The 12,673-nt window shown below is 40.9% G+C and overlaps 2 protein-coding genes across 5 annotated transcripts in view; one reads left to right on the top strand and one right to left on the bottom strand.

The window, feature by feature from the left end:
• The window catches only part of LOC106599809 (gamma-1-syntrophin), a 71,124-nt gene extending 65,256 nt beyond the window's left edge, over positions 1-5,868 (bottom strand). For 2 of the 4 annotated variants that reach the window (XM_014191139.2, XM_045714730.1), the window contains exon 1: positions 5,073-5,868. The gene's annotated coding sequence lies outside the window, so the exon portion shown is untranslated. The remainder of the gene's footprint in view (positions 1-5,072) is intronic. The other 2 variants (XM_014191137.2, XM_014191141.2) reach the window with 2 other exon arrangements.
• A 2,170-nt stretch (positions 5,869-8,038) lies between these two features.
• On the top strand, positions 8,039-10,621 carry snai2 (snail family zinc finger 2). Its single transcript, NM_001140203.1, is given in 3 exon segments — positions 8,039-8,263; positions 8,590-9,111; positions 9,670-10,621. Coding segments are annotated over 3 exon segments (783 nt in total). The 5' UTR covers positions 8,039-8,184; the 3' UTR covers positions 9,852-10,621.
• Positions 10,622-12,673: the final 2,052 nt, after the last annotated feature.

Raw genomic sequence — 12,673 nt, 5'->3', positions numbered from 1 at the left:
CTAGTGATGTACTTGCGGTCAGAGGACGAGCAGTTGCCATACCAGGCAGTGATGCAACCAGTCAGGATGCTCTCGATGGTGCAGCTGTAAAACTTTTTGAGGATCTGAGGACCCATGCCAAATCTTTTCAGTTTCCTGAGGGGGAATAGGCTTTGTCGTGCCCTCTTCACGACTGTCTTGGTGTGTTTGGACCATGATAGTTTGTTGGTGATGTGTACACCAAGGAACTTGAAGCTCTTAACTTGCCCGACTACAGCCCTGACGATGAGAATGGGGGCATGCTCGGTCCTCCTATTCCTGTAGTCCACAATCATCTCCTTTGTCTTGATCACGTTGAGGGAGAGGTTGTTATCCTGGCACCACACGGCCCTATAGGCTGTCTCATCGTTGTCGGTGATCAGGCCTACTACTATTGTGTCGTCGGCAAACTTAATGATGGTGTTGGAGTCGTTCCTGGCCATGCAGTCATGGGTGAACAGAGAGTACAGGAGGGGACTGAGCACGCACCCCTTAGGGGCCCCTGTGTTGAGGATAAGCAGATGTGTTGTTACCTCCCCTTACAACCTGGGGGCGGTCCGTCAGCAAGTCTAGGATCCAGTTGCAGAGGGAGGTGTTTAGTCCCAGGGTCCTTAGTTTAGTGATGAGCTTTGAGGGCACTATGGTGTTGAACGCTGAGCTGTCGTCAACGAATAGCATTCTCACATAGGTGTTCCTTTTGTCCAGGTGGGAAAGGGCAGTGTAGAGTGCAAAAGAGATTGCATCATCTGTGGATCTGTTGGGGCGGAATGCAAACTTGAGTGGGTCTAGGGTTTCTAAGATAATGGTTTTGATGTGAGCTATGACCTGCCTTTCAAAGCACTTCATGGCTACAGACGTGAGTGCTACGGGTCGGTGGTCATTTAGGCAGGTCACCTTAGTGTTCTTGGGCACAGGGACTATGGTGGTCTGCTTGAAAGATGTTGGTATTACAGACTCAGTCAGGAACAGGTTGAAAATGTCAGTTAAGACACTTGCCAGTTGGTCAGTGCATGCTCGGAGTACATGTCCTTGTAATCCGTCTGTCCCTGCGGCCTTGTGAATATTGACCTGTTTAAAGGTCTTACTCACAACGGCTATGGAAAGCGTGATCACACAGTCATCCGGAACAGCTGATGCTCTCATGCATGCTTCAGTGTTGCTTGCCTCGAAGCGAGCATAGAAGTATTTAAGCTCGTCTGGTAGGCTCGTGTCACTGGGCAGTTCGCGGCTGTGCTTCCCTTTGTAGTCTCTAATAGTTTGCAAGCCCTGCCACATCCGATGAGCATCGGAAACAGTGTAGTATGATTCAATCTTAGTCCTGTATTGACACTTTGCCTGTTTGTTGGTTCATCTGAGGGCATAGCGGGAGTTCTTAGAAGCGTCCGGGTTAGAATCCCGCTCCTTGAAAGAGGCAGCTCTACCCTTTAGCTCAGTGCGGATGTTGCCTGTAATCCATGGCTTCTGGTTGGGGTATGTATGTACGGTCACTGTCAAGACGACGTCATCAATGCACTTATTGATGAAGCCAATGACTTATGTGGTGTACTCCTCAATGCCATCGGAAGAATCCCAGAACATATTCACTCTCAAATCACCCTTTCTTTTATAGAATACAATGTGATGGTCTAAGTCCACAACAATGCTTAAACCACATCAATCTGATTGGCTCCCCAGTGGGTGGGCCTCTGTCCACCCAGGCCCATCCATGTCTATGCCCCTGATGCAAACAGCATATGATGACAATTGCGCATCACAATAGCCGACTAACCAACACTTCAGACTAAACTTTTTCAATACCTGGTTTGCATACTCATTGTTGCCTTAGTTAGCATTTACTGTTGAAATGTCTTTCCTACCCTACCGGCTACCGATGTCATTCTTCTGTGAGCTACTCCATGCCAAAACCAGTTGAGAACTGCACACTCTTGCTGCCCGCTGAAACTAGGATATGTGTGCGGCGCGCATGTGCGTATATTTCACGTGCTTTGTGATTGTGTAGGCTACTTAGTGCATGATTTTTCTATTAATTGATAAGTCGTATACCTCCACTACACTACTTTGATATGCATCAGTAGGGATTAAGATGTGAGTATAAGCAATTCCCACTGAATTTTTGGGGGGGTATATGGCTTACCTGCGTATACCCTACACTACACAACTGGCCCTTTGTGTTTTACAAAAGGTGTACTCTCCTACATGAGTGCACTGGTATTACAGTTGCTGTCCTTTCAGAATCACAAACCTGTCACACACTGAAGGCCTATAGGTTCGCCACTGTGCAAACATGTGTATAATAGATATAAAGGCTGTTAAGATATTCATGTTTCAAGAAAGGAGTGTATATATTTGGCCTTGCGAAGCAGTTTTATGGGCTGGCTGAATGGAAAAGGATAATTATGACATTTGTACTCCGCTGGTCTCGGGAAGAAATTATGAGTCCTCACTCTCCGAGACCGAGTCAAGACCAAATACCATTTAATCAATATTAAAATCAGGCAACAAAATGTGGATTTTTTTTTTTTTGTGATATCCAATTGGTAGTTACAGTCTTGTCCCATCGCTGCAACTCCCGTACGGACTTGGGAGAGGCGAAGGTCAAGAGCCATGCATTCTCCAAAACACGACCCTGCCAAACCACACAACCTGGAAGCCAGCCGCACCAATGTGTCAGAGGAAACACCATCCAGCTGAAGAGCATGATGGGACAAGGAAATTCCAGCAGGCCAAACCCTCCCCTAACCATTGTGCACCGCCTCATGGGTGTCCCGGTCACAGCCAGCGATTGAACCCAGGTATGTTGTGATGCCTCAAGCACTGCGATGCAGTGCTTTAGACCACTGTGCCACTCGGGAGGCCTCGGGTGTGAATACTTTCTGAAGGTACTTTTTGATTGGTTGATTATGCTACACAAAGATAAATAATTTACATTAGTTAATAGTTTGATTTATTGAACCTGTTACTGAGATGGTTGTTCCAGTTTATATGATTTATATAGTCTCATTAATGAATTAATTTTCCCTGCCCTCATTCTGAATGCAGGTTGCAGTTGACTAAAAGTTACAATTGTTAGATATCCTTACTTTGTCTGGATTCCAATAGGAATTACACATCACTTTGCAAGCAAGCATAATGTGACTTGCAGGCCTGATGTGGCCAGTAAACCAGTAGTTTCAGACCACGGTGTTAGGATATAACTAGGCTCTCAAAGAAATGCTTCATGATATACGTTATGTATTGTCAAAAATAGTTTAATTTGAAAGATAACAACATAAGATAAAAGTGTTATAGCACATTAGAACCATTCATGGAGGGTTCTAGGTATAGAACCCTTCTTTGAGGATTCTATGAAGAACCACTTACAGAGGGTTCTACCTAGCACCAAAAAGGGTTCCCCTATGGGGACAAGCTGAAGAACCCTATTGGGTTCTATTTGGCATCTATTTTTCTATGAGTGTACTTAATGGCATTACAATGTGACACTGTAGATAGGAGAGTCATGCCTGGTTGACACCTGGTCACAGTACCCTATTGGCCAATTTCCCTCAAGCCTGATGTTCTTGACAAAGAGATCTTTGATTTATAGTATGAGCTGTATGGGGAGAGGGGGTATAGTCGGAACATAAACATGTCAATGACATGTCACCACCTTTTCATTCCATAGGAACTAGGATCTGCCACTATACTGTACATCAACCAAATTGCTACCTTTGACCATTGACCTAGACTGCTCAGTAATCCTTTCTGAAGAATTTGTAAGAATTACAGCATATTGATGATAAGGCCATTATACAGACCTAACAGGTATAGCCTATCCTATGGTTTCATTGAGCTCAGCAAGCAGCTTACATTGAATACAAATTAAGAGTGTGTCAATCAAATCTAGCTAGGTTTTAACCTCCATCTTAAAGGCAATGGATGGTAGCACAATGGGCGTTGGGTAGCCTAGCAGTTAGAGTTTTGGGCCAGTAACCAAAAGGTCACTAGTTCAAATCCCTGAGCTGACAAGGTGAAAAATCTGTAGATGGGGCCCATAAGCAAGGCACTTAACCCTAATTGTTCCAGGATCACTGTTGATAATGGCTATCCCTGGCTGTTACCCCACTTTCTGAGGGTGTCTCAAAGACAATTGGGATATGCAACAACAACAAAAAAATTCTAATTCACACATGCTGTATGTATTCATATGCACGTGTACATGTGTGAAATAGCACAAATATAAGCACCCACCAAATGATTATAAGATATACACCAACTGAACCCTCAAGTTATTGAGTTGATTTGTCTTTACTTTAACAAATATACCTTCCTAAAAGGTATTAAAACCAGAATAGAGACTATAGTTTGATTGCCATGGGGCTGGTGATATATTAGCCCAGGCTGGTATTGCATGTATTCCACTTTATTATCTCCAGAAGACTAACAATCTAGTAGGCTGTACAACCATGTTAATAACTGGAATACGATTAATACCAGCAACTGCCTTCCCGTGGCAGCAGAATTCCATCTACAAGTCTATATCATACAAAACTGACCATGTCGATAATATGGGCAGTGTATAGCCTTGCACTTCAACCTTGTTTTACATCATTGTGGATGGAAAGAGGACTGACACGGCACTAGCTGAAGGAACTGCGTGTGCCTTTACATTTGGACACGTCAGACGGCAAAAGAGGCTACTGCATGTTGCAACCTAAATTCCTATCATGTTTTACACTTAATGGGTTCTCTATCATAATATGAATGAACTGTTCCCTTTCGTAGGCTACATTACGCGTATGTGAGAGCCAATGAGTATAGATTGTTAGGCTACTTATTAGATAGATCATGAAGAGCATAGCCTACTGGCTTCTGAATTAGGCTTTATGAAAGTGATAGTCTACAAATGGCGTATAAATAAAAGTGAACGTTTTTAAAGGTACAATTAATACATTATATAGTCTCATATACTAGTAGGCTATATCCAACTACAGTGAATTACCATCTTAAATGCAAATGACATTGTATTATACAATATAAATCGAGAAGTTGACTTGGAATATTTATATATAGCTTACCTGATTTTCTGGTAACAGGTGGTGATGATATTGGATGCAGTCGGCCCCTTACATCAATCCCTGCTGAAATGTGTTTATTTATTCAGTCAAGGCTGCAGATTCTAAAAAATCTATGTGAATCTAAAAAATCTATGTGAAATCATAGCCTACCTATCCTTGTGCCACCGTCGCCCACGATATCCACACACTGAGGCAGTGTGAGAAACCGTTAAGCATCCCACACTTAGCCTAGGCTACACGAAAAACGTGTATTTTTTTTCTCCATATTTCTCCAGCAGAAACGAGACAGGGCATCCTTTCCTTCGACAGTCTTCGCCAGCAAGGCATGGGATAGATACAGTTTCACATTTTCCCTTACCGTGCGCGCTTGTGCCAAAATGACTGGCTAAAAATCACATGCGATTTGTTTTAACTCACGTCAATCGACTCAATTGTTAATTTTACTCACGGACCACTCACATTTCTCACAATGAGGAAATTACTGTGAATTTACGTTCACCGTTGATTAAGAAAATCAAGTATTCACATAGCCTAAGATAAGTACAAGCAAAATGTCTCCGGTCCAAGGAGCGCTTTAAAAAGGCAATTATCGGCGAGCACTGCGGTATGGTTTGGTTAGGGAATGCGTCCTGAAGAAAATTACTGCAAAAGCAGATTCAAAGGAGCCAGTTCAATGTGTATCTCACATCAGATCAGGAAACTCCATTTCAGCCCCTCAATACATTAACAGACAGCTGTGTTCAGTGCCGTAAGAGCCTCTACCCTGCAGCCCTTATTGGGTGAGCAGCTGTGCAGGTTTTCCAGTTGCAGGTGTATTGCAATCAGAGCTATGTATAGCCATAAAGAGAGTAGGTCTACATATGTATATGATTTCAATAGTGTCTCTGTTTCTTTCTACACAACACACTGTCCCAAAGTCTAACACTTTACATGAAGTTGCTCTTATACCTGTGTAATAACTCTGTCATGACATTGTATTAACATTAAGTTGTTACATAGGACTTTAATAATTGCATTCCCCTTTGTAAGTGCATTGAATGACCATCTTATCTACCAATTTTATACACACTTGATTAAAGTGGGACCAATTTGAGCATCATAGACCTGAGAGATAAAATGGCCCTTATAAAAGAGTTAAATAAAGGTTAAATAACAAAATTAAATTAAAAAAATGTGAATTTGAATGCTATCTATCATCACTTGCACCACATAAGGCTTCTTAGTCCTGAATTCATCTCAGAGGCATTTTATCCTCTTTTCACAAATGACTTATTGTTGTTTCAGGTGATTTTCTATTGATTGTTGATCTTATTTATAGAACATTTAATCAATGAACACTTTGCTGCACTGGACATGACCTGATTAGATTGAAGACGATGCACACCCATCTGCTTTAGCATCAAATCCCTATACAGTACTACAGTGGCTTGCGAAAGTATTCACCCCCTTGGCATTTTTCCTATTTTGCTGCCCTACAACGTGAAATTAACGCCAAAGGGGGATGAATCGTTTTGTGAGACCCTGTACCTTGTGAGTAACCCCTATATATTGGGTATCCATGTTGATGTAGATGCGGAAAGCTGCAGTGTTGATTTGTGTTTTCACAATAAAGGTGTGTTTTAAGTGCGGTATAGCTCATCCAAAATTTCAGTTAGTGCACACATCTTTGTGAAACATTGATGCTTTCTCACCATGGAAAACTTACGCACTTTTACTTTGTGTTTTTTTTTGTTTGTTGTTTATTTCGAAAAACCAATATAACAGAAAGTACAACACAACACTAACATTCAAACATGCAAAAATACTAATATAAACAGACGTATGAGCTGCACATCCATTCCACAGTGTGTTGTGAGACAAATACACACATGGTCAGTCAAGACAGTTTATCTAATGTGCTGGAACATTAGGTCTCACCCATCAAAAATGGAGCCATCCAACTAATTATACACAGATAGCCCCTCCTACCCTTCTAATTTAGCCAGGAAAGAAGCAAATGATTTATTGTCTCCAATTAGGTTTGGAAGATAAGATAACCAGTTCACAATTAACTTTAAGTTAGCAACGCAATAAGATTCTAAAATTTGCTGAATTTGCCAATCTTAATTGCTATGGGAACTATTCAAATTCATTTTGTTTCATTCATTTGGCCAAATAATGCCATTGCGAAGAGTTAACTGGACACAAGGGGGCGTAGAGTAATACATTTCCTTCTCCTTTGCAGGCTCCGCTCAGCAGACAGAGGTAAATGTAATTATGTTGTTCAGACTGACCTTGAAAGCCAACTAGTTAGATTGACATTTGAAGGAAGAATACTTTATTGGATTATTGACAAGGAAATGTATGATTTACCACCTGCATTCACACTGACATCAGAGGAAGCTTCGTTGAGGACAACCCCATTCAATGACAATGTGAACAGTAATGGAGTTGGTTTCCGCTATCCCCTTTTTGTGCATACATTACACATCATGGGATTGGGGAAAGGGTATACATCAATAAACAATCAAACATGTGTGTATGCTGTGTAGCACATAGGGAGCAATATCATTTAATACAATGCAGATGGGTTTTTACAATGTTATCCCTCATTAAATTCGTTCTCCATGCCATTGAACAGGCTATCGATGTTCATACCTTCTGAGCTATGCAACACACAACGCTCATTACCAACAACCTGCACATTCCGATGATTGCACTGGTATGCATCCCTATATCACAGCTGTCTCCAGCTACAAACCCAAACACCATCACCACCACCACCACTAGTCCACAAATCTCCCCACTCCACACACAAATACACCTGTCTACCAAGAGGGTGGCTCTTGACTCCGCCCATTATAAATGTACGTGGTTTTAATTGGTTTGAAGACGCCTGACATGTAAATGAGTCTTGGGAGACTCCTCCCATGCACCTGATAGGGAGTATTTACAGCTCTTTACTGCTGCCTGCTGTACTGTTACAACAGCGCTCTCTGCACTACAATGACACTTCACTTGCGTATGCACTAAGGATTTCCGTCTCTGCAGTGATTTGTCGCGCCCTGAGGGGACCGTTATATTTACCCAAAAAGTTTTATACCAAAGTTTCAGTCACATTTATTTTTCCAAGATGCCACGATCGTTTCTTGTCAAGAAACATATTAACTCCTCTAAGAAGCCAAATTATAGCGAGCTGGAAAGCCCTACAGGTAAAGCAAATACATTTTCTAAATCCATCGCTAACAGATGCGTGGATTACACTGACATGCAACTAAATTGTTACAAGTTTACAAATTGACATCGGCCAGACTATTTTCCGGATACGTAGTTGAAATGTATCCGGATACATAGTTTCATTGCATCTCCATGTCAAAGTTATTGCTACTTTGTAACTTTCTAATCTGTGCTTTTCAATGAGGGATGTTATTCAGCTCTTTTTAAAATAAATAATACATGGACATATACAGGCCTATTATTACTGTACAGTGAAGTTATTTTTAATCACCTAAATGTATGATTTTGTTTCTATTTTCAGTATTTATTTCACCCTATCTCTACAAAGGCCTTCCATTGCCAGTCATTCCTCAACCGGAGATCCTTAGCTCGGTCGCATACAACCCTATCACAGTATGGACTACAAGCAGTTTTCCGTTATCTCCGCTTCCAAGTGACCTCTCTCCCATCTCTGGATACCCCTCGTCGCTCTCTGACACCTCATCCAAAGACCACAGCGGCTCCGAGAGCCCCAGGAGCGATGAAGACGACCGGATGCTTACCAAACTTACAGATCCTCATGGAGTGGAGGCAGAGAAATTCCAATGTAGTTTGTGTAACAAATCCTATTCCACGTATTCTGGACTGCTAAAGCATAAGCAACTGCACTGCGACGCTCAGACGAGGAAATCTTTCAGTTGTAAATATTGCGAAAAGGAGTACATCAGTCTTGGAGCCCTAAAAATGCACATTAGAACTCACACTTTGCCTTGTGTCTGTAAAATATGTGGCAAAGCTTTCTCAAGACCGTGGTTGCTTCAGGGACACATCAGAACGCACACTGGTGAGTAGCTATAACGGTTTGGAGTGCCATTACTGTACAGTAGTCTACTTGGAAATATTGAAGATAGCTGCATAGTGGACTATTTCGTTTTAGGATAACTATGTGCAATAGTTTATGGAATATATCATTTATGATAACTGATTTGAACTGTTTTTATTAAATGTATGTATCATATACATATTGCAAAGTACATTGCAATGCCTGTGTAAAACAGTTATATGTTGTGTGGTAACTTAAGTTAAAGGTGTGGTTTTCAGACTATGAAGTTCCATGATGTACAATATTTTATGTTCTGGTTTATACTTTTCACAAAGTAAAAGATTTTTATGTCAAGCCATATCTCATGCTTGACATAATGTCAGGGAAGAACGATTTTGGCTCTAGTGTTTCCTAACCTTTACAGTGCAACATAAGAGTAACTGTATCAGTCCATGCGCTAGTTAAGTTATTACAGTTGATTATGGAGCAAATAGCCCTACATTATTAGGCCTATGTCAGTTTGTATCTTTTATCCGCCTGTGAATACTGACACATTTCTTCCCCTTTCCCCTCTTACAGGAGAAAAGCCCTTCTCCTGCCCCCATTGCAGTAGGGCTTTTGCGGACAGGTCCAACCTCAGGGCTCACCTACAAACCCATTCGGATGTGAAAAAATACCAATGCAAGAACTGTTCCAAAACCTTCTCCAGAATGTCTCTTCTGCACAAGCATGAGGAATCTGGTTGTTGTGTAGTACATTGAGACTGCTGGGCTGGGATACAGTGCCCACCACCAGAGGCCTCTGGTACTTTCCAGTCCTCAAGAACTGTTCAGGGGATATTGCATTCTGAGGCTTTGTAACAAAATATGCAAGACACTCTTTTACTGACTGACCAACAATCCATTTCATTTCAGCGTAAAAACAAATGCTCTGTCTGTCATGTGCTTTTCATTTTAAGCAGTATCTTTCTGCCATTGCAACCTGTGTTGAACTTTATGTTTGTTATACCATGTACCTTACAGTCATTGCTTTTCATGTACCTTTGGGAAGTGGAGAGATTTGAAATAATGTGCCTTCTCAAACATTTTGATGTTCTGACCAATCTCTCTCAGAGGATATATTTCCGGTTATGTCATAATATTTTTCTTTTTTCTAAGAAACCACATAGGTATTCCACATGGTGTATGGTAACAAACGATAGAGACGGACTGTGCACAGTCAATGGAATATTTAAAGCCATCATAACTTAAGGAACAAGTGGAAAGACAATTTTTAGGGTGACAGTATTACAACTCAATCACACAGTAACTGTTTTGCCAGCAGATAACAATACTTTTACCAAGTGCCTCACTTGGACTTGGCAATTAACTATTTTTCTAAAACAATTGTTTTCATTTATATTTTTATATATTTGAATGTAAGTGTGACTGAGATGATTGTATTTTTGACAGTGTGAATTGTGATACTGAATAAATGATTTTAATATTTTTGAGATGCTTTTAAAATAAAGATTCATAAAATGTTTGTAAAATGCTTGACTTTATTTTTCTGTGCAAGGACTGTGAATATCAGGGTATGGCATGATGACGTACGCTTGCTGGGTATTCTAGAAAACGTGTCATGAAACATCTTAATTCAACTTTATGAGATTAGTAATCAAATAAATATACTAAGCTCCATCACATCATGTATCATGTGCAGACTTTAGATTTATCATTATACCAGCTGCAATGTTTTTACTACTTTCTCTTGAAACTACTTGCCTGACATTACTATGATAACAACCTGTCTGTGGAGTTGTAGTCTGTCAACTTTATATAGTAACTTTAAAACTGCTTCAAAGTTAAACATACAACACAGCAGAAGTCAGGTTCCTGCTCCAGTCCGCTTTCATGCTTTCATTCCACGGTAGAGGTGTAGAAAGAATGAAGGATGACTCAACCCAGACTCAAGGCTGAACCTGCTCCTTGTGAACCTGTCCAGACATCAAACAAACTTGAAATTTAACACATGCTGGCTATATTGATCAGCACTCACTTGTTACACCCTTTGAGGGAGCACGGCCCTTTATTTGCCTGCCTGCAGCCAATCTTACTTTTGAAATGGAAGAGCTTCTTTCTTGTGGACGGCTATCTATTGTAATCCTAATCGACCAATCCCTCAGAGGTCTGTCTGTCTCTCTAGCCCTGTTTATACCTGGTTCTAACATGCGTCCTTCGTCCATATCTTGTCCACATTCTGATTGTGCCCACATTTTTAGACAGTTGTAGATGATTAAAATACGCATTGTGAACTGATTTTGATCAGATCTTAGAAGTGCAAGAGCAGGACAAGATCAGGATGAAGGATGCATGTTAATGGCAGGTATAAACAGGGCTTCTGTACGTGTGGTGAATGCTTCCAGGAAGTAAACTGATTATATCTGTCTTCCTTCTAATGCATAAGTTGAGGTCTGATACTGAATGGTTAATTCACAGCAATCACTGCAGAGGCACTGGAATAAGTTATAGTTCTGCCCTCTAATATGTTTCCACCCAATCCCCGGATTTGCATTGCTTTGACAACCTGCAAGGATTCTGGGATGTGTGCCATCAAGAATTAAAACTGACTTCCTCAGGCTACATCTTGTTGTCTTTTATAGTATGTTGTACAATAGGCTTAAATGTTGTTTTTTAAATCCCTCCAAAAAGTGCAATGCCTAAAAGGATACAGTAGAAGGCAAACTATTTCTAACAAACAGACAGACGCCAGTGTGGTACAATCTAGACTAGAGAGAATGTTCCGTAATGCCCAAAAGCTGCTGACCTGAGTGATCTGACTTGACAAACAGACACTTGTGTTCCTTCCTGGCTCATTTTGAAGGGCTCCTGAGCTGATCTTCCCTGTAGGTAGATTCTAGATCCGTACATATGAGTCATTGTCAAGCTATTCCAGGTGCTCTCTCCTGGACTTCTGATTGGACCAGGTGGCTCCAGGCTTTTTCTGTCAGACCTCACCATGAGAGAGGCAGGTGCAGGCACATACATAAACCACATATGACTCTCTTATAGCTATGTGAACCATATAGTCATGATTTCATGTTAAAATATCACTAATGTACTGTATATGAAAGGTTTGGAGGAAGGTGTGTCCCCAAGGAATTTTCATGAATCAGCTGCTTTTGGTTATACTCTAAATGCACCCATAAGATAAGAACATTGTTCGTTTCTTTCAGAGATTCGTGAGGTTTCTTTCTACTTAACGCAATGCCAATGTTGTATTTCCATAACTTGCCATCTCCTTCTCTTGTGAAATAGTGCCTTCCATTTATTTTTATTACAATGATTATTAAAAGCCTGGCTGATTTATCCGATTTGAAAAGGACATGCAATGATTTTCATCCTGGCATGAATATTTCATTTAGCAGTGATGGGGGTAGTAAGAGGATGAGAAGGAGGGAGAAGAAGAGGTGTCTCATTTGTTTGGCTTCATATGGCTACTGTATTATGGGAACTTGTGAAATCAAATATTTGTGTGAGGTGGCAACTGTTCATAGTTATCCTGTTGTGTATAATTACCAAACATGAAGATGTAAACAGCAGGA

The sequence above is a fragment of the Salmo salar genome, chromosome ssa03 (assembly GCF_905237065.1).
Source record: "Salmo salar chromosome ssa03, Ssal_v3.1, whole genome shotgun sequence".
NCBI classification, from domain to species: Eukaryota; Metazoa; Chordata; class Actinopteri; order Salmoniformes; family Salmonidae; genus Salmo; species Salmo salar.
The sequence above is the reverse complement of the archived record's forward strand: the minus strand, read 5'-3'. Positions and strand labels throughout refer to the sequence as shown.